General features: G+C 40.4%; 1 protein-coding gene across 8 annotated transcripts in view; it reads left to right on the forward strand.

The window, feature by feature from the left end:
• Positions 1-27,163, forward strand: part of SLIT2 (slit guidance ligand 2) — a 221,442-nt gene that overhangs the window by 111,875 nt on the left and 82,404 nt on the right. For 7 of the 8 annotated variants that reach the window (XM_077934422.1, XM_077934424.1, XM_077934419.1 and 4 more), the window contains exons 5-7: positions 5,536-5,607; positions 17,073-17,144; positions 22,500-22,571. In XM_077934422.1, the coding sequence (XP_077790548.1) occupies positions 5,536-5,607; positions 17,073-17,144; positions 22,500-22,571 (216 nt within the window). The remainder of the gene's footprint in view (positions 1-5,535; positions 5,608-17,072; positions 17,145-22,499; positions 22,572-27,163) is intronic. The other variant, XM_077934425.1, reaches the window with a different exon arrangement.

Genomic DNA, 27,163 nt, shown 5'->3' on the forward strand with positions numbered 1-27,163 from the left:
TCAGGGTCTTTTCCAGGGAGTCTTCTCTTCTCATGAGGTGGCCAAAGTATTGGAGCCTCAGCTTCAGGATCTGTCCTTCCAGTGAGCACTCAGGGCTGATTTCCTTCAGAATGGAGAGGTTTGATCTTCTTGCAGTCCATGGGACTCTCAAGAGTCTCCTCCAGCACCATAATTCAAAAGCATCAATTTTTCGGCGATCAGCCTTCATGGTCCAAGTGCAATTTATATTGTTTATTTGTCTTGTATTGGATGTTGCACATGGAAGGATATAAATTTAACCAACAAATATGCATGTTTCTAGCATCCTGTTTAGAACCTTGTGCCCTCCAGATGTTTTAAACTAAAATTTCCATCTTCCTCAGCCACCTTGGCTATGCAGATTGATACCTGTTTTCCCCTAGCTGCAATTTTCTTTTATTGGGCCAGTTTATACTGGAATTGCTTGTGTTTTTGGTGAATTTGTATGCTCTTGTCAGGGCACAAGTGCTCAAATTGTGTAGTTCTGGATGACATGTTTTCCTCCATATTTTCATTTCATAGCTCTGAAAATAAGGACACGTTATTCCTTGCTCAGCAGTTTCTCTAAAGTATTGGATGCCATTATAGATTTATGATGCAACTGATCAGAAACTCAAGAGAGGTTAAACCATGGAGGAAAAATAAAATGACCGGTAATTAAATTTGGAGAAATGTTTTCTTCGGAAAATTTATTGCCTTTAAGTAAATGTTGGTTTAGCTAATGGGGCCCGTGTAGGGAGAGGGAGAACCCTGAACCAACCTTAGATGTGCATGATAGTTATTGCACATAGCAATTTCCATTTATACAATTAAAATAATAGCACTCTGTGCTTTATAAAGCAAATGGCATATTCAACTGGAAGTCTTCGGTGAGTAATAAAATAACTGCAATGCAGAGCTGACTTCATTTGCAACGAACGGGTGCATTATGTGTGATTCACTAATCTGATCCATGTACATTGTTTAATTTAAAAAATACATACAGAAATGTGTAGTGTGTGTTCACTTAAAACTTTTCTGTACTGATACAGACTATAGCATCCTGATTTAAAATAATAATAATAATAATAATAATAATAATAATAATAATAATAATAAATTTTATGTATGCCCCGCCCTCCCCAGCCAAGGCCGGGCTCAGAGCGGCTTACAAGCAATAATAAAAAATTAAAAAAATACAACTATTAATTTCACAACACTAATGTAGAAGTTTAACCAATCTTATATAAATCCAGTAATTCTCTCTTTTTTTCTATACATGTTGCTATAACGAGCACTTGTTTGTAAGCTGTCAGTTCTTCTACAAAATAATGTATGCTACATTATCCAGTAACCTGTGCAGGTGAACTGTAAATTCAGGTTATTAAATAAATCATTAATCCAAAATGCTTTCTATTCCAGAGTTATTTACCTTTGTGTTATCTATAACTAATCACAAATTTGCTAATGCATTTCATAAAATCTTTCATGATACATGTTCTCAAAAGAAGCAAAAATAATAGTCTTTGCAAAACAGTTTGTCTGGTTTAATTACAAAACCAAACCAAGCATATTTCATCATTTTTGTTACTTTGGGTAGATTAGTTTTACTCTGGTCTTGCTTGTGAAGTAAGATTTGATGCTGACTTTTCCTGTCAGTGACCTGCAATCGTAGCACCCAAAAGCTTATTTGCCACCCTCACCCTGTCTAATTGCATCCCTCTGGGAAAATTCAAAGTACAGTGGTACCTCGGGTTACAGACGCTTCAGGTTACAGACTCCGCTAACCCAGAAATAGTACCCCGGGTTAAGAACTTTGCTTCAGGATGAGAACAGGAATCGCGTGGCGGCGGCGGGAGGCCCCATTAGCTAAAGTGGTACCTCAGGTTAAGAACAGTTTCAGGTTAAGAACAGACCTCGAGAACAAATTAAGTTCTTAACCCGAGGTACCACTGCACTGAAAGCTGAAGCCCAAGTTCAATCCATAGCCTTTAAATAGGTCTAAAAAAAAATTATTAAATTTTCTGTAGCCCTCTTCTTCTGTTGTGCTGGTAGTTTGGGTACTTTGAGGTGACCCTAGAGTGATGAAAGAGCGATGAGGCAGTAGAAACTTCTAAATGGTCTTTGGCTTCTTCCATTAGCCCATTGTTGTTGTACCATTCATTTCATTATTAATAATACATATGTATATATATTTATAATAAACAACACACAAAAGCTTATACCCAGAACAAACTTACTTGGTCTCTGCGGTGCTACTGGACAATGTTTTAATTTTTTAAATTTATTTTGACTGTGTCAGATGAACATGGCTACCTACCTGAATATCTACTTTTCTGTTCACCTTAAATCAACTTTTGGTGTTATACCAATACTGTGGGACCCAGGACAGTGTTGTTTATATTGCACCATTTTTTTCAATTTTTTAGTTTATTACATTTTAAAAATGAATTTATTTATTTTGATAAAAGTAGAGATGGGAGAGTTCTCTGAATCCCAGATTGCTACCCAATCACCTAAAGGTAAAGGTAAAGGTAAATGACCCCTGACCATTAGGTCCAGTCGCAGACGAATCTGGGGTTGCGGTGCTTATCTCGCTTTACTGGCCGAGGGAGCCGGTGTTTGTCTGCAGACAGCTTCCAGGTCATGTGGCCAGCATGACTAAGCTGCTTCTGGCGAATCAGAGCAGTGCACGGAAATGCTGTTTACCTTACCGCCAGAGTGGTACCTATTTATCTACTTGCACTTTGACGTGCTTTCGAACTGCTAGGTTGGCAGGAGCAAGGACCGAGCAACGGGAGCTCACCCCGTCACGGTTATTCAAACCGCCAACCTTCTGATTGGCAAGCCCTAGGCTCCTGGTGTACCATATATTCACATGTATTCAGTAAAAGTCTGCTTTTGGGGAATTTGCAATGCTACCCTCAATATCTTTACTGGAAACTAATGTGCACACAAAGAACTGCAGCAATAGGCAACCAAGAGGAAACCTGTTGGTTTTCACTGTGACTTAGAAGGGAATTGTGGGTACCATGGTCAAACTAATTATGACTACAGAATGGGTCTCCAGCAAAACTTGTCGAACTGGGGCAATGCTTATTCTCTCCCTCTGTTCAAGGTATTCAGGTTGAGTTCAAAACAGGACTCTGTTGGTCTTGACTCTTCCTTATAGGGACCCTTTTCTTAGTGTGGTATACAAGCAAGGGGGTAAATCCCCATTAGAAAAGCACAGGCACTTTAGAAAACAAAACAACAACATGGCTTAGAGGCAAAGGAAGTAATTGTAGATCCATCCCATGGGATTGATTGATTTTCCCTCACTTTTCTTTCAGTTTTAGAGCTTGCTTAAGGCACTGGCTTCATCACTTGAGCATCTTTCTTTAGCAACCATGGCTCATTCTCTCTGAGGGGATAAATCTGTGTCGGGGCTGTACCACTTCAGAATGTTGATGGGGGTCATATGACTGAATGTTCTTCAACAGATGAATGTTGATGGGGGTCATATGACTGAATGTTCTTCAACAGATGAATCCCTGCACAGAGAAAGATAAAGTTGGAGAAAAACGTTTCTAGCCTAGCCTACACCCTTGACATAACTGCATGGTGTTTTCTGGGTTTTTTTAATGTGGATATTTCAGCATATGAACTCTCAACTGCACTTCAGAGAGTAAATAAAGACTCAAATAACAATGCCTTCAGCATTTAAAATCTAAAAATTAACATTGTTTAAAGATTGCCCTGGGGTTTCCTGAACATAGTTCTTTGTTCTGTACCAGATCTTTAATAGTTACGGTGTTGTGTTAGGTCTAGTGTGACCCAAGTTCAGCATCAACATTCAGGCATGAAGTTCACTGGGTGATCTTAGTTCACTTGCTGTCTCTAACTCTAACTTCCCTTACAGGTTCAGGCATTGTAGCCGTGTTGGTCTGACGCAGTCAAAATAAATTTTAAAAATGTCCAGTAGCACCTTAGAGACCAACTAAGTTTGTTCTGGGTATAAGCTTTCGTGTCCATACACACTTCTTCAGATACACTGAAACAGAAGTCACCAAACCCTTATACAGTCATACCTCAGGTTAAAGTTGTTTCAGGTTAAATCTTTTCAGGTTGCGTCCTGTGGTGACCTGGAAGTAATGGAACTAGTTACTTCCGGGTTTCGCTCCGGTGGGAAGGTAAACGGCGTTTTCGTGCACTGCTCTGGTTCGCCAGAAGCAGCTTAGTCCTGCTGGCCACGTGACCCGGAAGCTGAACGCCGGCTCCCACGGCCAATAAAGCGAGATGAGCACCGCAACCCCAGAGGCGGTCACGACTGGACCTAACGGTCAGGTACCTTTACCTTTAAAGGAACCCTTGACATTTAAGTCCAGTCCTGAACAACACTGGGGTTGCGGTGCTCATCTCGCTTTACAGGCCAAGGGAGCCGGCGTTTGTCCGCTTCCACAGACAGTATTTCCACGTCATGTGGCCAGAATGACTAAGCTGCTTCTGGCGAAGCCAGAAGCAGTGCACAGAAACGCCGTTTACCTTCCTCACCGGAGCGGTACCTATTTATCTACTTGCACTACGTGCTTTTGAACTGCTAGGTTGGCAGGAGCTGGGACAGAACAACGGGAGCTCACCCCGTCACAGGGCCTCAAACCGCCAACCTTCTGATCAGCATGTCCAAACGGCACAGTGGTTTAAACCACGGCGCCACCCGCGGCCCTTATTTAAATTTAAGTGAGATTAAATCGCATCACTTGTCTCTCAAATTTCCATGCAAACCTAGAAACAAGTTAAACTGTACCTGTGTTGTATAGATGTTTTAGTGAAATATGTAAATTCATCAAATGGTTGACAGTCTTCTTACTAAACATTCGTTTTCACTCTATTTAAAAAGCTTTTCCTCGTCTTTGTTTCTCTCTTCAGTAGAATACAAGCAATGGGGCTGGACACAAACATAGCTTTCCCTGGATAGAAAGACTCATTCTGTCCAGAGAAGGTTTTGTGGAGGTGATTCCCCTTCTCCCTATAGCCCCCAGCACCACTCTCCCCCGCCCCACTTTTCCAGGGGTGTCCCTGGACCCTCCAGAAGAGAGTTGGTGGTGGTGGTGGGGACTACAAAGAGAGAGGAAAGCAGAAGAAAGATTCTTTACTCTCCTATGGGAATCTCCCCTGAGTAAAATCAGCAGGAGTGAAGTCTCGACCCAACCCCTTATAAACTCTGAGTAAATATTTTAATACAAATATTGAGAGTCTGGGGGGGGGGGAATTGCTCTTCCTTTCAAACTGCAAGTCTGGCTAAGGATTATCTGGAATGGTGTGTACGTTTTTTCAAAAATGAGTTCTTCATTGCTACATTGCTTAAGCGATATTTTTGAAAAGTGATTGTTTCTTTGTTGTTGATAGCAAGTCATTCTTTCTAAGGCAATGTGTATAATTCAGATCTTGCTTGAATTACAGTGGTCCGGATCAGCTTGAAATACCTGTTCTTAAACAGAAGTTCTTTGTATGATATATGAATCTACCTAAGTATTTTCTATTTTTTTTCCTCCTTAGGGACCTTAGTGAAAACCAGATTCATGCCATTCCTAGAAAGGCTTTCCGTGGAGCTGTAGACATTAAAAACCTGTAAGTATTTTTTAATTCCTTCGTAATAAAAAGTTAACACCATTTCTTTTATTTTATACATAAATCTATATTTGTCTATGCACTTCATTAAGTAATATATGGTGAAGCCATATTACTTAAATTGGATTTAGTAACGAAAACTAAAGAATATCGCATGCTAATTTTACATCTGTGTTAATGCCTGAAATGGTCTATTTCTTCCCCTGATCAAGAGTACACTTAGTGTTTATATTCTTACTTGAAAATTATTTTAATTGTAAGTATTTTTAAACATTTCAACTCAACAGCATATATATACCTTACATTAGATTTTTATTTTAAAAATGAAGGCAATGAAATTTTTAGCATTCCCGAAGAATAAAAACATGTTGCCTCAGGGTTTCCCAAACTTGGACCTCCAACTGTCTTTGGACTACGCTTCCCATCATCCCTGACCACTGGCCCTCCTAGCTAGGGATGATGGGAGTTGTAGAAAGAAAGAAAGAAAGAAAGAAAGAAAGAAAGAAAGAAAGAAACCCTGGCCTAGGGATATCCATCTCAAAAAAGGCCACACACAATTTCTGCAGACTTTCAAAATATAGAGAGATACATTATAGAGTTGATACTTTATTAACCAATTACCGCATTTCAAGTATTATTTCAGTTCTCCAAGATATTAGGCTACAACCAATCCAAGGATTTTAATATTTATTTTCTTACTGTTATTTTCTTATTTACATATATTAATGGCCTCATTTACATGATCGTATCTTGGATTTGTAAACCAAGTTATGAATGATCCTGGTGGTGCTATGAGATGCACACAACCATTTCCATTCCTTCCCTTCTCAGCACACCATAATTAAATTTTGAAGTATTCTAGCAACCACAGTTTTCCATTAGGTCCAGATCAGAAAATTATAGTTACCAGATTTGGAGCAAGCCAAGATATTAAATCGTCCTAAAATTGTGGCTTTAGACCCTATATAGTTCCAAACATTGAACAGGAACTATATTTTCCTGTTTTAGATATAATGGGAAACTACATTTAATTGAAGACTTTCTTGCTCAACTGCAGAAGGGAAAGAGCAGCCCATGCATGCGTAGCTTGGCTTACTAAGCCAAGAGATGCTCACCCATTCCAGGCGAATGTTCAGGCATTTCTCTGGGCTTGTTGATTTCTTAATTAATATGTGGCATGATAATTATTCACTCCCAAGGTTCTGAATTAAAAAGTGTGTGATTGAGTTACAGAAACACTTCCCTCCATTTTCTCTTAATTGGATGTAATGTGCTTTGAATATGTCAACCCTTCATCAAAACCAGTAAGGCCCTTCTGGTCTTCTGAATTATGATGATGTTGTTGTTGTAGTAGTTGTTATTGTTCTTCTTCTTATTGTTATTATTGAAAAGCTCTTCGTTTTTTGTTTGGGTCTCATTTTTTCCACCTTCTTAACTACCAGCAATTGCAAAAATGGATTACATGCTTTATGCAACAATTAGTTAAGCGTATATGCATGGTTAAAGGTAAAGGAACCCTTGACCATTAGGTCCAGTCGTGACCGACTCTAGGGTTGCGGCGCTCATCTCACTTTATTGGCCAAGGGAGCCGGCGTACAGCTTCCGGGTCATGTGGCCAGCATGACTAAGCTGCTTCTGGCAAACCAGAGCAGCGCATGGAAACGCCATTTACCTTCCCGCTGGAGCGGTACCTATTTATCTACTTGCACTGGTGTGCTTTCAAACTGCTAGGTGGGGAGGAGCTGGGACCGAACAACAGGAGCTCAGCCCGTCGCGAGGATTCGAACCGCCGACCTTCTGATCGGCAAGCCCTAGGCTCTGTGGTTTAACCCACAGCACCACCCGCATCCCATATATGCATGGTTAGTGATATATATACTAGATATTCAAGTGGCAGCATTTTACACACCTGTAATATAGATGTATAATAGATAAATAAGTACTGCTCCAGCAGGAAGGTAAACGGTGTTTCTGTGCGCTGCTCTGGTTCTCCAGAAGCGGCTTAGTCATGCTGGCCACATGACCCGGAAGCTGTACGCCGGCTCCCTCGGTCAATAAAGCGAGATGAGCACCGCAACCCCAGAGTCGTCCACAAGTGGACCTAACGGTCAGGGGTCCCTTTACCTTTTCAGATAGATGATGCCTCCATTAAAAGCAGACGCGAATCTATTCCAGTCAATTACTGGCTGCATTGTGCTGTTTTAATTTTGCCCATTATGCCTCTGAACTTACATTCCAAATGTTAAGCTATCTCCCCCACCCTTGTTTATGCAAAACCACCAGTTCAAATTGTTGCATGATGAGTAGTTGCCCTTGAACTAGAGAGTAGTTCAGTTTATGTCTATGAAGAGGCAGTTGAAGATCTTTCTGAATGCTTGCGATAGCTGCAGCTATTAGTACCAGGACTACTACTTAAGGGTCTGAGAAATTGACTGGCTGGAACACCAACCTGACTATTTTTGAACAGAACCTTTAATTCTCTCTTTACTGTGACTATCAAAGTGTGTCTTGAAATGATTCGTAGTTGATACTAAAATCTATGTGAAACTTCATGAAATCAGTACCTCTGAAACTTATCAATTCTGGGTTTTTGTAAAAGCGGTTAGTTGTAAACAAGTATGCAGTTAATTGTGGTCGATATGAATTGACTTTAAAATACTTGAGAAAATTTGGTAGATGCAAACGCAAATCAAAAAGGTTCAAGTTAGAGCCAGTAACGAAGTTGGTGACCATATGCTCAAATGCTCTTGTGCTCTGATGGTGTTTCCTGCTTGGCAGGGGGTTGGACTCGATGGCCCTTGTGGTCTCTTCCAACTCTATGATTCTATGATTCTATGATTCTATGATTCTATGAAAAAGGCTTGAAAAGTGGTGAGCTTGTTAGAATAGCCATTCCACAGAGCCTGTGTGTGCACATACTTATATGAGCATAAAGAAAAGTTGTTTCTAACATTGATCTATACAAATTAAATTAAACTCCTGCAGCACTTCTGTTAGTGATTAAAGGAGGATCTACATCTTCTTCACGAATCTGTGCATTATCTATCTGTTTATCTGTCTATATAATGTATGTTTTATTACATGTATGAAATAAACAAAGTAGTTACAGAATAATCAAAACTCACAGCAGATTGGCTTTATCTGCTTTTGAATTCTTTGAGAGCAGCATTTACCATTTAGATATCAAAGAAATGAACCATTTCTTTTTTTATACAGTGCATAATTGTGGGGAACAGACAATTATAAACAGAAAATTCAAGAGAACAAACCAATGTCCTGACCACCACTAATAACTAATAAGTTCATTAGGCAAAAGAAAAACCCCAAGAATGATAAGTAAATCTTAGATTTTTCCTTTCAACCTTAGCTTGACTTTGGACAGAAATTGTAATAACATTTTGTCTGCAGTATGTAGCTACAACTGGAGCGCAGAAGTATTTCTAAACACCACCCATTGATTTGAATATATAACTCTAGCAGGAGAAAGAAGTGTGAGACAGCAGGGAGTTACATGATTGAAGTGCTAATGCTTTCAGAGGAACTTAATAAAGAACCCCTGTGGTGTTTTGTGCACTCTCAACTGGGGGTGAAAAAGAGATAATATGTGTCAATATATGTGATCAGTAGTATATGTGTTTGGAAAGGGTAAATAAAGTTATTGCTTGCAGAATCCTTGAGAAAAGCTGTCACAGGTATTCTTGATAATTTCTAAAGTCTAAGGACAATTCTCTGATGCACATATATTTGAAATGCAGATCATATTAAAGAAGCTTAATATGTTTAGATAATGAAAAATATTTACAGTAATGTTTCATATATGAACAGAAACATCACTGTATTGCTTTGTGTTACATAATGAAAATGAGACTCTGAGAAGGATGACACCCACAAGGTGGGCAGACTTTTTGCAGCAGTTATTTAAAAAAAAAGGGCACAGACAATTGCTGGCGTCAAACCCCTTATGTGGATTGTGGATTTATTGGGAGGCAGGGCTATAAACATTTAACTGATCATCATAATAGTTCAAAAAGGTACATGAAACCCATATAACTAGACTTTATGCACTTTGTGAAATGAATAAACCCCACACACTGTGATTTGCATGTGAAGATTTCCATGCATTTTAGACTGCTCCCCATGGCAATTCAGGTTTCGGTAGAGAAGATGTATGTACAAAGCTTTTTAAAAAAAAGAACAAGTAGGGTTTCCTCAAGCAGGCAAAGTAGAAGTAAGACTTTATTATGTACAGTTGCTGTAGTCTCAGATCTCCTCTGGTGTCCATACTGCAGAAACAGTGTGTGGTACCCCTGCAGATTTCTTGAATAAGGCTTCCTGGCCCTTCATCACACTGGTTTTTCCCTTGGTACCAAGTTCTATCGCTCTGCTTCTATTCATTATAATACAACACTTTTTGCGTCTTCTTTTTCTCCTCTTGGGATAAGAGGATCAATGCCTGCAGAGAGCCAGCTGTGGGCTATGAGAGGCTCAGCAACTGCTTTACAAGTGGTGCTATGGTAAGCCTCCAAGCCTCTTGGGCTTGCCGATCATAAGGTTGGCAGTTTGAATCTGCACGATTGCTCCCGTTGCTCTGTCCCAGCTCCTGCCAACCTAGTATGGTTTAGTCATGCTGACCGCATAACATGGAAAGCTGCCTGCAGACAAAGACTGGTTCCCTCAGCCTGAAAGTCGATTTTGACTGAACTTAACCATCCAGGGGTCCTTTACCTTTACCTTTTACATGAGAACTCCATATATCCATAATTCAGATATGGTCTGAAGCTCAACATCAAAAAAACGAAGATTATGGCCACTGGGCCCATCACCTCCTGGCAAATAGAAGGTGTAGAAAAGGAGGCAGTGAGAGATTTTACTTTCTTGGGCTCCATGATCACTGCAGATTGTGACAGTAGCCACGAAATTAAAAGACACCAGATTCTTGGGAAGAAAGCAATGACAAACCTAGATAGCATCTTAAAAAGCAGAGACATCACCTTGCCAACAAAGGTCTGTATAGTTAAAGCTATGGTTTTTCCAGTAGTGATGTATGGAAATGAGAGCTGGACCATAAAGAAGGCTGATCGCCGAAGAATTGATGCTTTTGAATTATGGTGCTGGAGGAGACTCTTGAGAGTCCCATGGACTGCAAGAAGATCAAACCTATCCATTCTTAAGTAAATCAGCCCTGAGGGCTCACTGGAAGGACAGATCCTGAGGCTGAGGCTCCAATACTTTGGACACCTCATGAGAAGAGAAGACTCCCTGGAAAAGACCCTGATGTTGGGAAAGATGGAGGGCACAAGGAGAAGGGGACGACAGAGGACGAGATGGTTGGACAGTGTTCCCGAAGCTACCAGCATGAGTTTGACCAAACTGCGGGAGGCAGTGGAAGACAGGAGTGCATGGCGTGCTCTGGTCCATGGGGTCACGAAGAGTCGGACATGACTAAATGACTAAACAACAACAAATAATTTTAACAACCTCACAATATCTTCATTTTTTATTTTTTTTAAGTATTTGCATTTTTAGGTAGAGAAAACATTATTTAACTGGCAGGGATCTTAAAACAGTCAGAAAGACATACACTACTTTCCAATAGGCCTGCTAGGATCACTAAACATATCAGGAGGAAAGAGTTTGATTCTTACACCTCAGCTGTTACCATGTTATTCAATCAGACTAATATTTTGCCTAATTTTTATTTAGTATTTGGGTTTGTTGACACTCGTAAGAAGACTTTGCCTCCTGAGTCAAGGATAAGATTTGGTGATAGAAGGGGGAGGGTTTCTTCAGCCAGTGGCAACTTCTTAAATAACTTTTGCATTGATATTTTTCTCTCTGGCTAGTATACTCTCAATAGCCTTTTCAAAATCAGTTGCTGCTATTCCACGCTACCTCAAAGAACATGAAACAAAGAGAAAAAACACTACATTTTAATCAGCAGTCTTGCTGCCAAGAAAATGGTTTGTGCCAAGTTTTATCCCAGAGTGAACAGGAAAAAAATGTGGGAAAGGAGCAAGTTTGAAAACTGCTATCCAGCCTCAGCTACAGCAGTGTTTGGAAGACATCATTAAAAGAAGGACCCCCAACTTCTTCTTTTTTCAGATGCACCTGAACTCATGCCAATTTAGGAGAAGAAATCTGCCTTTCAGCTCTTGTAGGACAAGATTTGCTCGAGTGCTTTCTGTGCCGTTAAATCTTTCCCTTTGTGTATAATATGGATGATTTAGGAGCAGCTGTGTCAGTGCTGATTTATACATTGACAGCTAAGGATAATAAGATATGGGGCCAACATACTGCTCACCCTTTTACAGATTAACCTGCAGACTGCATTAGGCAAATTTGATGGCATTAAAAGATTTTACCAATTTGTCTGGAAACAATTTCTCTTTTGTGTTGTGTCAGGGGATAACATTTCATGCCATTGTACTAATTTAAATGGCTTAGATAAATTACTCTGGAGGTTAGAGAACTGTACTGGATATATTATTTTGGCCCTTTAAAATAAAAAGCCTATTAACTAAATTGTTAAATGCCCTTAATTAGTTAAAATGGAAAGTGCCTGGGAATATTTTTTTTTTAAAAAAAATACTCTGCAACACAAACATTGCACCAAAATGATTAACTGCAGTGTCTAGAAAATGATTGTTGTAGCAGACAAGTAACATACTGCAGTGAAGAATACAGGAAAAATAGGGAACGATCCAGGGTGAAGTTTTATTACGCAAGCTGAATGAGAACAGTGTAAGAGCAATACTGCACCCTTGTACTTCTTCCATTAATTCCAATAGATTGAACTTCTAGTGAGTATATTTCTGAGTGTATACAGTCCTTGATCGTGCCTGCAAATACTCTTGCTTCCAGTCCCACTTCCTCTCAAGTTACAATGAAGCCATGTAGTAAACGTAAAGGTACCCCTGACCATTAAGTCCAGTCGCAGACAACTCTGGGGTTGCAGTGCTCACCTCACTCTATAGGCTGAGGGAGCCACCGTACAGCTTCCAGGTCATGTGGCCAGCATGACTAAGCTGCTTCTGGCGAACCAGAGCAGCACACGGAAACGCCGTTTACCTTCCCACCGGAGTGGTACCTATTTATCTACTTGCCCTTTGATGTACTTTCGAACTGCTAGGTTGGCAGGAGCAGGGACCGAACAATGGGAGCTCACCCCGTCTTGGGGATTCGAACCACTGACCTTCTGATCGGCAAGCCCTAGGCTCTGTGGTTTAGACCACAGTGCCTGCCACCTGTGTCCCTAAGCCATGTAGAGGTAATCCCAAAGTCAAGGGCTTCTTACGTACTGTAGCTCTTTAGCACTGCTGGCATGCAGCTTTCCTGCAGTCAGTTAGAAGCAGGTGTTGTCCCATACAGCACTTCATATTGAACTTTATTCCTCTTTGGAGGGGTGGCCTGCAGACTGTATCTGGCCCACCAAGGTGCAGGAAGTGGTCATCTCTCCCTGCAGATCTGAGCAGGAGATAAAGTGCCCTGCCTGCTGTTTATAGGAGTAAAAGGCGGCATTTCCACCTTTCACAGAACAAAGTTGTAGTGGGGATAGAAGCAGTGCCTCTTACTTTGCACAGAACGATCTGTGTGAAGTTAAAAGGCATCATTTTCAGCCAGCCACAACACCAGTACTGGAATGGGGAATCCCAGAAACACTGAGTGTGCAGAGAAAGGTGGGGGGGGGGTAGAAAAGATGGAGGAAGAGTATGCTGAGTGCCTGGATGGCTGTGTATGTGTGGTGTGTTCAGGTACACACTAGCCATTCCCACTGCTTGCGTGTGGCCCACAGAGATGGGACTGTCAATTCAGCCCTTGAACCAGAAAAGGGTAGCCACCCCTGCTGTACAGCACTGTATTTTTCCTGGTTTGTACACAGTGTGCGATAAAAATAATAATATTTGCATTAGCTCATTTGCAGTTCCATGAAAGTGAAATGGGTTTTTAAAAGAAGTATAGGACAGAAACTGGCTGTGGAAAAATAGCGGGGGACCAGGACTGCATGGTGTGGTGTGTAGTAGCATAGATACAAGCAGCCAATGTAGGTTAAAGCCCCAACACTCAAATTTTGGGTGAAGAAATGAGGGCACTGAATCTAGATCCCTGCTGCCTCTCACAATAGCTGTTCTTCAGATCTTGGTAATTTTGCAAGGACATAATGAGTGAAGTATTCAGTAAGTGTAGGCAGGAAAGGGAGGGCAAGTGATGCAAAAAGGCACAGGTGAGTCAATAGTGAGTCCAACATCCCATTCCTGCTACGTCATCCACCTGTTGAGACCCTATGAGCGTATATGTAAAATTAAGATTGCCCCATATGCATCACTTTGCGCTTGTCTACCTCGAATTGCATTTTTCATTTTGCCACCCATTCACCCAGTTTGGAGAGTTCCTTTTGGAACAATTTACCATTCTTCTTTGTTTTAACAACCCCGAACAATTACAGTTATGAGCAAACTTGCTCACCTCGCTGCTCACTCCTAACTCTGGATCATTTATGAGCAAGTTAAAAGGCGCAGATCCCAGTATCAATGTAATACAGGAAAACTATTTTTCTATCAAGAGGGTGGACATGCAAATTTGCTTTGGAATGTAATTCTTTTAAGCAACCAGTTTTTATTGATGTTATGGTAGCATTACGTTATTATGTTGTATATTCTCTCTCTCTCTCATTCTCTCTCTGAGAGTAAGTGCAGTTTATTAAACAAATAAGTGGCAACTCAGAGATGAAGTCAAAGGCAAGCTGAAAAGTTGAGTTTTAAGGAGTGATTTGAAAGGGGGCGGGTAATGAAAGTGTTTCATAAAGAAGTACCAGACCCAAGGAACAACCAACAAGAGAAAGGACACATTTTGAAGGAGGAGACCTGGTGGTGGTAGAGTGGAAGGCATGAAGGTCATGGACAGGGCCATAGTACCATCTGTTAAAATTCATATCTCATGCAACAGCTCAGTCAAGCTGGGATACTTGGATTTTAAACTAGGTTATAATCCTTATGTAAATTGAGCCATGCCAGTGCATGAATGTTGTTATGTACTGAGTGGAATAGGATCCAAATTGTTGTAGCAGAGCTGGCCCACCCATGAGGCTAGGTGAGGTGACTGCCTGGGGCAGCAGGATCCACAGGGGCAGCAGATCCCAATGTAGATCTCCCACCACCCATTTGTTCCTGATACAGACCTTCACTCACACCTTCTTCTCTGAAGGAAGGGACATCATTTTGTGGTTTGCCTCCGGTGCCAAAATGTCATGGGCTGGCCCTGTGTTGTAGGTACATTTTACTAGACAATGTCCTAAAAGCAGGATGCTGCCTAAAATATTGTAACAGTGTTACTTCAGAAGATGTAGCTTTGCCAGTGCAGATCTTGCCTCAGTGAAGCAAGTCAGTAGAAACGGCACCTCTTTGCCAAAGAGTTTTGCTTAGAAGCAAATCCCGCAGGTTTTACTGCACATTATTTGGAAGTAAGTGTTTTTAGAATCGGATCTTAAACCAGTGGAAATCAGAGCAATTTACTTTAGTGGCAGATTAGACTGGAACTGTTAGAACATGGGTAGGCAAACTAAGGCCCAGGGGCCGGATCCAGCCCAATCGCCTTCTAAATCTGACCCGCGAACGGTCCGGGAATCAGTGTGTTTTTACATGAGTAGAATGTGCCCTTTTATTTAAAATGCACCTCTGGGTTATTTGTGGGGCCTGCCTGGTGTTTTTACATGAGTAGAATGTGTGCTTTTATTTAAAATGCACCTCTGGGTTATTTGCAGAGCATAGGAATTCGTTCATTATTATTTTTCAAAATATAGTCTGAGGGACATTGGACCGGCCCCCTGCTGAAAACGTTTGCTGACCCCTGTGTTAGAGCAACTGAATATTAAGCACTTCATATTAAGCACTCCCCTTAAAAGTAACTGATACTTGCTTCCAAGTTAAAACGCTTAAAATCAAGCAGCTCAGCTGCAGTCAAAATACAAGCCCTATTCAGGCATTCAAATCGCTTGAGAGTAAGTGAATGTTGTGACATGGGAAGCCTATTCTGCATTGGTACGCTTCCTGCACAAGTTAAACTACTGCTTGCACATGGCTCCTACATTCCTAGAACAGGCTCTCCCCTTCAGAACCCCCCCCCCCATGTGTGGGGAGCAGGGGGCAGGGACAGCAATCATTCAATAGCATGGCTAGTGACTGCAGCTCCACTGTTTCTCCCATGCAATTACCAGTGTGTGGGCTTTCCTTATGGCTGTTTTCAAACTTTATCATAATTGTTGGCGGGTTTATCATTAAATGGATAGGTGTAAAGATTTCCATACTCACTGAATCCGTTTCAGACAACCTGCTTTAGTTGCTTGGGATGGATAGATAGATTAAAAAGTGTGTGGGGTGTGTGTGTGCATCTTTGTTGAAACAAGAAAATGTTGCATAATTTTAAACAAGGTCAGCAATTTAGGGGGAGGGAAACCCCATAAATTGATCCCCCCAGTCCTATTCACGTTTATCTGGAAATAAGCCATGTGGAACTTAATTCATGAATGCATGCACTTCAATATTGTATTTTAATTTTCATTGTTATGTTTACAGAAATGGCACTCTGGGTTATTTCAACCAGAGATTTTGGTTTTGCTCTTTGTATGAAAATGTATCAATCCGCCATTCAATACCACACCCCAAATGAGGCAGTTGCCAATGTAGTAATGCTCTGAACCGGGGAAGGTAATAATCTTCAGAAAACTGAGTCTAAATTTTTCATACCTTAATACTTGAAGATTAATAATGTATGGGGCAGCCCTGGTGATTTTTATGCCTAGAATTTCTGCGCTCCTTTATTGCATCTTATCTACATAGCTTCATGAAGAATATAAACTGTAGGAGTCATACACTAAGGATTGCTTTCACGAACAAGAATATGAATTGGTTTTATTCAGAAGGGAACTGGGGGAATGCTATGAGCATCATATGCACGCCTAAGGATGTGGAATTCTGCCTTTACGGAACTAAGGGTGGTCTCTCTCCAGCTCGCCAAGGATAGTGAAATTAACATGCAGCTGGGCTTCTCTGATAAATGGATTCTGTTAGGTCACTGAGGGGATGCGTGTGACATTAAGTGATTTACAGCCCTTTACCTTAATGAAATTGTTTCAGCGAGATGACGCTGAGAGCTTTTAATGGATAGCTTTTCTTGATGTAATGAAATTGCATTCCTTTGGCATTTAATATAAGGTGCAGTTATTATTTACTGGAGCTTTCCCAAGGCTGTCGTGTTTTTGCACACGCAGTTCGGAACAAAAAGAGACTTCGGTGGCAGCATCAGGACCAGAATGGTGTGTGACATTCTTAAGCAGATGAGTGTTATTTGGGGAGTGCATTTCAGTTAAGTCTGGCCTACCTTTCAAGCCTTATCTCTTAAGGAGGCTTTCTTATCCACAGTGCTGCCAGCCTTCATCTCTTTCACATATCGCCTCCTAATCTATTTAACAGGCAACTGGATTACAACCAGATCAGCTGCATTGAAGATGGGGCATTTAGGGCTCTCCGTGATCTGGAAGTGCTGTAAGTAAACTGCTTGTCTCTCTTACTTTTTTTAAAACAGAGAAGTCCAAATGCAGACGCTCATCTCGTGTCAAAACGTTTGAATGAAATGATGTATTAGAATAAAAATGATGCATTAGAATATTGCTTGATAAAATATTGTAAGCACATGGAAAGAGTTGAGATAATCCCCCTCCCCCCTTCTTTTTTTTCAAAATCATCACATTTGTCAGATACAACCATGTAAGGGCAAAATAACTTCCTTATGGAAATAAATAAAGGGTTTTATGATTCAATGGATTCTTGTAAGCCCATTTTCCATTGTTCAGATCCACACAATTATGCCCCTCTTTTCAATCATAATCTTTGTGAAATGAACACATTCCAAAGCCTTGAATACACATTAGCAGCTTTCACAAAGCAAATTTTCTAGGAGATGGGTGTGTGATGTTTTCAAGAGCTGTGGCTTTCCATACTCAGTTTTTCTTGCAATTGATTTTTGTTCCTGACCTGCTGCCTGCAAGCTGTTCACTGTGGAATAGCTTCGCAGAAGTCAATAGGAGTTTTGTAGAAATAACCAGGTAGTTCCTTTTGAATTGTCATACCAGTGATGTATAGCTTATCTTCATTTAACTGAAAGTGGGTACAGCCTAGTACCCTAACACATTCCCTCTTCCTGCATTTTAACTGAACTGTAATTATTATTACATTAATGATGATTAAATAAAAACCTTACTGAATAAGACAGTAAATGTAAAGAATAAAATGTCTATTATTATTATTTTTTTAAATGGCACATAATCGTGAAATATGCTGTCAGTCAGTATTGCGTGTTCATTGGCGACACATTTTAAATAACTTATTTTCTCTGTCAGTATACAATGCCCTATGCAAATGTGCCATTCGTTGTTTTGATTTAATCGTTTTAAAAACAATGAGAAGGCACAAGGCTAAATTAGTTCTAAAGGAGATTCTTGTTAGTAGATTTCAAAATCAGAAAGTCATTTTCAGATTTTATTTTATTTTTAAATAAAAGGAACCCAGAAGCCCAGATGGAGAGCAATAAATATTATCATTATTTGGCAAATTCAGAGCTAGTCCCTTCTGTCCAGCTACAACAGTAAATCACAATTAACGCTAGTTTGCATTTAAAAACAAATGTACCACTCCTTGCATTTTATTCAAGATGAGGTATTACAATGTTAAAAGAATTTTTTGGTCTTCTATATATATAATAGAGCGAATAATATTGTAAAGTGAAAATGCTTTTTAATGTAAAAACATTTGGATTATTTAAGTTTTCAGATGGATCGTATGCCATTCATACATGATCTACATTATTTTATCAGCTGCCAAAGAATTTCTAATCCTGGATGAAGTAGTGTATTATGCTTTCCACTGTTCATATAAAACTTTAATCTCATAGTAAGCTATGGAACCTGCCCCATGTAAAATCTTATGCAATGAAAGTCAGGCCAGGCCTTCCCAATGTGCTTTCACAGTACTCTGTTAAGTTAGTGCCTCATGTATATCCAATCTCTTAATTGGATACTACCCATACTCATGCCCATTTGTGGCAAAAGCTCTGTTTGTTGCTGGATCAGTTCACCATAAAACAGTATGGCATCCCATAAGAAGGTAATGAGCCTAAATGTGCACATCGTTATAGGAACAGCTACGCATGACTGGTAGCTGGGCACGGCTATCTACATAGCAAAGAACAATTAAGAAAATTCATTAAAAAAGCACGTTCTAATATTCTGTAGATTTTGTTACTTTTGAAATTGTGTATATTGACGTCTAATAATGTGTGTGCGGGATGAGCGGAAGCGAAGGACCAAATTCCTAAATCTGTTAACAGCTTGAAGTTAACCACTTATGTTTTCTATTTGACTAATCACATTGTTTTCCTCAAAGTTTTAACCGTAGACTTGGTATATTTCTAATAACAACAAAAAGATGTGAGGAAGGAGGAAATTCTTCTTGTGAATGGCAATGCAGTTTATGTCTTATTAAAACAGCCAAATTGAAATTCAGACCATTCAAAAAGAACACTTGGAAGGGTTTTAGGTAGTACTTCTGCCACTGAATTCGTCCTGTGCCTGCTGCTATTGTGGTTTTGAAACCACAACCTCCTGTTTTTAATTTCCCCCTGCTGCTGACGGTGTGTGTGTGTGAATGGGGATCAGTCAAATAGTATGGAAATGGCAGAGGAAAACAATGGCTCTGGGAACTGTCACAATGTGGTCAAATTCAGCAGCCAAATTGCAAAAGCAAAAAGGAAAGGGAAACATTTTTGTGTACTGATAACTGTGGGGTTACTTGAACCCAGGAAAGAAGAAAGAGCAAACAGATTACAGGAACATTTTGTGACGTCGGGAGGTTGGAGGTGGAAATGAACCTACTGTGAAATGTCATAGGTCATTGATGTCAGGTGTTCTGGCAGCTGGTCCATGGACCCATGAAATAACTTCTTGTTCTGGAGAATACCATAGACTTCAACAAGACTAGTTTTGCAACACAAATCCCTGTAGGTCTTACAAGTGCACACCTGTTTTGATAGCAAATTTGCATGCTTTTTCAGAGTACATATATAGTAATTTGCTTATTGGCTTCATACGGGTTTGTTGCATTACTCAGGATGCACATAGCAGCTAGAAATATTTTGGCAGATACAGGATAGCATCCAGCCTATTGTGCCAACAATTTGTAGAACTAAACAATTTGTAGTGCTAAAATTAATTGAAAGGTACATCAGAACACTGTTCCATCCATGGAGCTATTAAATGATTCTTGAGCATGTCAGGATCACTTTGTTCCTTTTTACTAAGAATGCATTTATTTATTTTTTGTACACAGTAAGGAAATAATAAGAGTTTGGATTTTCGCAGACTTGCAGGGCGGTTTTCATTAGACTGGTGACACTGATAAGTGCAAACTCAATATTTTGAAGCAGTTCTCCACACCCTTATAATGACAAGAGTTGTTTCACAAATGTCTTGACAATGGCATAAACCCTGTCATCTTTCACTTAAGCCATGTTCATAGGCATTTGATATTAGTTGACAAAAGCACCTTCCATGTTATTGAGTTAAGATTGCAGGTGTCTGTCTGTTTTGGTGTTATTAATATTACAAGTAGAACCTGCCGCAGAACACTTCAGAGCAGAGTGATCCCGGTTAGCTATGTCTTCTTCCCAGATACTCAGTTTAATTTCCTCTTTCCCTACTTACAGTTTTCTGTTCCCCACAATGGTCAGTCTGCATTCCTTATCCATTGAAGATGCTCAGGCCTTACTTGGCTTTCCCCCTATAAAGTAAACAATTCTGACACTTTAAATAGCATGTGAAGCTGTTGTTGTTGATGTTGTTGTTGTTAAATGTACTTCCTTTTGAAATTATTATTATTTAGTATTGTAGTTATTATTAATTTCATTTTTCAGTTGCCTAGGGTTGGATCTAAAGACATTTCCTCCATCAAAGCTTTCTTAGTTGCAGGAAGAGAGTGTCAGCCCAGTACCTCTCTCTACCGGAAGGAGAGCCTAAGTGTCTTTCCCTTTCCCTTACAAACAAACAAAAACCCCACCCTAGGACCAAAACTGCACTATTCTGACACCACTTCCTGACTTTATCTCCAGAAGCAGGTCACTGCATGCTGCTATATAGCAGGACCAGCTCCACTGGATCCAAACCGTATTGCATCTTTCCCCTAAGAAAACCATATTACTCTCCCTGAAGGTGCCAGTCACTTGTCTTGTCAATATCTTTCCTTAAAGTCCATGCTTTGGAAATGCAGAGTTAGGACCACATAGTTCATATAATGGATATCTTGCTCTGTTGTGATTCTGCTCACCTTTGTGGTAGCCATCTTTCTGCCCCAGCTTCCGTTCACGACTGCCGTTTTACAGTATTGTAAATAAATAAGCTTTTCAGATTACAGCTTCCTTCAGAGTGATATGAATATATATATATATATATATATATATATATATATAGAGAGAGAGAGAGAGAGAGAGAGAGAGAGAGAGAAATGCATTATTTTAGGTTTAGGACACATACACCTGCCACACACTGTTCTTATAGCATCCTCCTTTGTTGGCGCATAGCATAATAGATTTATGCAGGTGTTGATGAATTTTGACTTGGCTAAGTAGTGCTAGGTCACTGACCTATTCTCTTGTTCATGCTGAGCTTTTGTAGGATGTTCTGGCAGCTCCTGGATGTTGCTGGCAACTTCTGCCAAAGCTGCAGAAGGGAGAGAAACTACGGTACCTTTCATTTCCTCTTCCCCTCTTTTCCATATGGGAAAGGATTGTTTCTCTCGCTTACATTGGGCTTTTTTTCAGCAGATGCTTCCCCCCCCCCCCAGCAGCTGGTGAGGCCAGCAAAACTTCTGTAGGATGAGGGTGCTTGAAAAATAATATTTTTTTAAACTAACAGTTCCATAAAGGCAGATCATGCAACTCAGCACTTAGTTGTTCATCTTCCCTTATCATTTTTACTGAATGTTAACTATTTAGGCACTGTCCCAATCCACCAAATGTCTTGCACATGCAAACTTACTCATACACATTCATAACCATATTTATGTGTCAAGATCTTCTTAACTGGATCAGGGCAATTGATTTAACTTACTTTCAAATTCGTTTGCTTAGTGCTGATGTTGTATTAAGTACAAATTTCAGTTTTCCTCTTTTACATCCGATGAGCATTTCCATCTCAAAATAGCACCAGCCATGAGAAGTTTTTCATGATCAGAGTTTTCATCCTGATCCTAAACATAGTTAAATCCTAAACACAATAATATTCAGTGGTACCTCAGGTTACATACGCTTCAGGTTACAGACTCCGCTAACCCATAAATAGTGCTTCAGGTTGAGAACAGAAATCGTGCTCCGGCGGCGCAGCACCAGCGGGAGGCCCCATTAGCTAAAGTGGTGCTTCAGGTTAAGAACAGTTTCAGGTTAAGGATGGACCTCCGGAACGAATTAAGTACTTAACCCAAGGTACCACTGTATTTCCATGTCTGTTTAAGGTTAGTGTTGGTATGCATAAGCAAAGTCTCTTTAGCACCTGTTGATACAATAATGGAGACGTACTTAGTACTGAATGTCAAAAACATAATTTAACTTCCATTAAAGTTTAAGAAAATTAGAGACTTGGCAGTGGTGGCTAATGTCTTAGTATACCTTGATTGAACTGCTGTAATGTTACCTATGGAAGGCTGCCTTTGAAGACTGCTGGAAACAATAGCCGCGGTGAAACTTCTGACCACCACTATATTTTTTAGAAGTCAGTCTGTTTCAGATGTTTCTTCAAATATTCGTAGAATTGTTGTGTCATGTGAAAATGTGTACCTGTCCTTAATGTTTTACAGCACTCTCAACAATAACAACATCACACGACTCTCAGTGGCAAGCTTCAACCATATGCCCAAACTCAGAACCTTGTAAGTAGTTAACGTGTTTTACTTAAAATGTGATAAAATGTAATTCCTATTATTAGTTTTTCACAATAACCAGTGTTAGGAACTATATTTTAGAGGTTTGACCATTTAGTACTATCCTGAAGGTGTGACTCACTGACCTGAATACTTCCCTTTGCGCAAGCAAGCCTTTCCGCCTTTGCCGTAGTGTAAGTGTTGGGTTGTGTACAGACTGGTGCAGTTTGTAAATAACAGGGCAATTGCAGCAAAATGTGCTTCCAAGAAAGGCTTGATAATATTTGAAAGTTGAGAAGGTGGATGGCAGATCACACCCCGTAAAAGATCAGAAATGCAGGGCATGCCACAAAACTTGCTTTTAATTTTTTGGACCCATATGTGTTATATCCATCTTGTGTCTTGAGCAGGCTGATTATTGGCTAAGCTATAACTATTTAAGATGCTTAGACCAGTAGAATTTTCAGAGAGCCTTCACCTGTTTCCTTGTGCCTTGCACGTCAGTGTGAAGAAAACATTTGAAGGTGTAATAGATTGAAATTTTAAATAGTCAAAACGTATTTAAAAATATCTTCTCTGGAACAAAACCTGAGAGGTATTTTGAGGAACTGGTCAGGTTTCACTTAAGATCGCAGTAGAATCTGTGATTGGCTGTCAGATATGATAAATGTGAAATCTTTAAGGTTTTATTGCTGTAATGCTAGCAGGCCTAATTCAATTAAAATGGCTCTCCCAGATTTTTTTTTAAAAAATATAAATAATACATGTTCCAATAGTGCAATAATTAAGGTTGTGGCAGCAGTTGCTTCAAGAACCCAATATTTAATGATGGGTCTTACATGTAAAATATGCATAAAGCTATTAAGAAAAATAATTGAACAAATTCTAGTTAGTGCTGATTTTTTTAAAAAAAGAACACCAGTGTTTGATATGTTATCAACAGTAGATAAGTAAAACTGCATATGAAGCTCATTCTCATATGCATTTAAATCAGGACTGAGCCCCAGATGTTTATCCTCCTCATGGCACCACAATTCAAGCATTTGATGAAACCTTCTCTTCCCTATATGGAAAAAAACAAGCTGCACAAAGCGTGGCCCAGAATTTGAGAAGCTTTTGCCTCCTCAGAGTTATAGTAGTTGCGGCTGCAGCAGCCCTTTCCGCATTCCTTAAACAACCAGCCATGCCTAATAGGTGTTATTACTGTATTTTTTGCTCTATAAGACTCACTTTTTCCCTCATAAAAAGTAAGGGGAAATGTGTGTGCTCTTATGGAGCGAATGCAGGCTGCGCAGCTATCCCAGAAGCCAGAACAGCAAGAGGGATTGTTGCTTTCGCTGCGCAGCGATCCCTCTTGCTGTTCTGGCTTCTGAGATTCAGAATCTTTTTTCCCCTTGTTTTCCTTCTCCAAAAACTAGGTGCGTCTTGTAGTCTGGTGCGTCTTATAGAGCGAAAAATACGGTAATTCCCTTGAGTGTGGCTTTGCTAGGTGGCTCAGGATGGAATCCAATAGAGATGGATAATAATAATAATAATAATAATAATAATAATAATAATAATAATAATAATTTATACCACACCCATCTGACTGAGTCTCCCCAGCCACTCTGGGCGGCTCCCAATCAAGTGTTAAAAACAGTACAGCGTTAAATATTAAAAACTTCCCTGAACAGGGCTGCCTTAAGATGTCTTCTGAGTGTCAGGTAGTTGTTTATCTCTTTGACATCTGATGGGAGAGCGTTCCACAGGGCGGGCTCCACTACCGAGAAGGCCTTCTGCCTGGTTCCCTGTAGCCTCACTTCTCGCAATGAGGGAACCGCCAGAAGGCCCTCGGCGCTGGATCTCAGTGTCCGGGCTCAACGATGGGGGTGGAGACGCTCCTTCAGGTATACAGGACCGAGGCCGTTTTGGCCTTTAAAGGTCAGCACCAACACTTTGAATTGTGCTCGGAAACGTACTGGGAGCCAATGCAGATCTCTCAGAACCGGTGTTTTGTGGTCCCGGCGGCCACTCCCAGTCACCAGTCTAGCTGCCGCATTGTGGATTAATTGCAGTTTCTGGGTCACCTTCAAAGGTAGCCCCACAATGGAGCAAACATCAAAAGCTCTCAAGCAATGTAACCTGTACACTTGGCTATGTTTCCTCTATCTGAGAAAGGGCTAAAATGCCACAACTTCAGCTGAGATCTTGCGACCTGACAAGCCTACTGATCAATTGGGGGTATAAAACTGGGGGAGATTTTCAAATGGGTCTCCTGTAGTTTTAAAAATGACCAAATGAAGGCATGTAGCACCAAGAAAGGAGGACTTCAACCCTGATCCATTTTCTTTATGCCAATTCTCTCTCATACACATGCACCAACTGAAAGATCTGTTTCAGCCAAGCATAATAAAAAATTATGTATTTATTTATTTTTGAATTATTTTTATTAATTTTACAAATTATTACAGATCAAACCAAATGAAATTAATTTAATACAATGTCTTAAAATCAGGTTTCCCGCTCCTGTTCCAAACGTATGATCATCATCATTTGCCGCATTATTTCTTATTTAGAGTCCAGTTGACATCCTTCACTTGCCATTAAACCATTCTTCCAGCTGACTGCTTTTTCCACCTTACAAACAGCACCTCCGTTACATCTTATAAATAAGTAATCAATTTTATGTGTGTAGCCCTTCATATACATTGTTGTTCCAGACCTGGTGTACTGGGAGAATTAATTACTGTCTTCCACTGTTCAGCTCTCTGCAGTGTTTATCTGAATGGTACAAGGTCACATTCCATTCCTTCTGCTGTTTACCAACTAGCATACAGGCTAACGCCATAAATAACTCACGGAATGCATATCCAAACTCCCCCATTAAAATTCCGCTCTGGAGTTCTTCCTCGGCACACAGCTAAAAACAATTTTTTCCCCCTTCAAATTCAGCCTCTTTTCCAGATCTGTTCAGCAGCAGTTCATTCTTTTTTCACTGCATTCTTCCAACAGCACTCCTAGTCCAGTCCAGGAATAATTTTAAATAAAGTCCGTTCAGCCTTGGTTGAGGGGGGAAGGCATAATAAAACCTTGTTCAATTCTTTGTTGAGCATAAATCGAAAGCTTCCCCCCTCTTTTCCGAAGTAACAAACAGAATAACATAGCTGTGGCCGCACAGGTCCTTTTCATGATGCAGAAAAAAGGACCATTTGAAAAGCGTAAGTCTGCGCAAAGACCTTGTCCTCCCTTTGCCGGCTGTTGTAAGGATTCTGAAGCTTCGAAGAAAACATTCAGATACCTTCAAAGAGCCAAGCCCAGTCCTTTCGGCAGCTGACTGATCGCAGCCCATTAACATACGTTGGTCCAGAAACACCTCTTGATTTGTGCCAATTGTCCGAATTATGGAGGAACCAATCACAAATCATGCCGGAGACAGAGGCTCATCCATGGCAGGGACACACTCCCAGTTGCACCCACTCTGCCTTTCAAGTTGGCAGACACAGGCTTGAGTGGCACAGCGCGATGCAGTGAGCTCCCCATACCCCACTGGGGAACATTGCCAGTATTTTTGGCTCATAAATCCTGCCTTTCCCCTGCCTGAACCTCCTCACTGCCCACAGAGGGCAGCAAGGAGCTACCACCATTGAATTTGTGATGTAGCCGGAAACCTATTGTTATTATTATTTATATGCTGCCCATCTGGCTGGGTTACCCCAGCTACTCTGGATGGTTTCCAACAATTTAAAACACAGTGAGACATCAAACAATAAAAACGTCCCTAAACAGGGCTGCCTTCAGATGTCTTTTAAAAGTCAGATGGATGTTTATTTACTTGACATCTGATGGGAGGGTGCTCCACAGGGTGGGCTTGACCGCAAGGCGCTCTGCCTGGTTTCCTGTAACCTCCCTCCTCCTCCTCCGTAATACAATAAAAATGATGGGTATGGCAAATAAAAATAAATATGAAAGTAGAAAAATAAGACAGGGGCAAAACACCACTATTAAAAAATACAATGCCACATTCAGTTGTAACATATGAGAAGAACTGTCAGATGGAGCTGGATCTCAGCATCCAGGTTGAATGATGAGGGTGGAGATGCTCCTTCAGGTATGCAGGGCCAAAGCTGTTTAGGTCCTTAAAGGCCAGCACCAACACTTTCAATTGTGCTCAGAAATGTATTGGGAGCCAATGTAGATCCTTTAAGACTGATGTTATATGGTCCTGGCTGCCACACCCCGTCACCAACCTTAGGAATAAATAAACAACTCTTAACAGTTCAGGAGCCCTGTCCTCTTTTTTTTACCTTAACCTATGCTATCAACCTTGTTGTTGTTGTTTAGTCGTTTAGTCGTGTCCAGCTCTTCGTGACCCCATTGACCAGAGCACACCAAGCACTCCTGCCTCCCGCAGTTTGGTCAAACTACCAACCTTAACCCCCTGCTATCAATGCAACATCTTTCCACCAACAGCTGAAAAGCTCAAATCCTTCCCTGGCTCCTTTTACTCCCTCCAGCCTTTAATTAACCGCACTGCTGCTATGATCAACTTCACAATCCAATACTTCGTTTCCCCAAATAGAGCCAACATGCCAAGATGAAAACACGGGTTTGGTATCTTAATA

Source organism: Podarcis muralis, chromosome 9 (genome assembly GCF_964188315.1).
Source record: "Podarcis muralis chromosome 9, rPodMur119.hap1.1, whole genome shotgun sequence".
In the NCBI taxonomy this organism is placed as follows: Eukaryota; Metazoa; Chordata; class Lepidosauria; order Squamata; family Lacertidae; genus Podarcis; species Podarcis muralis.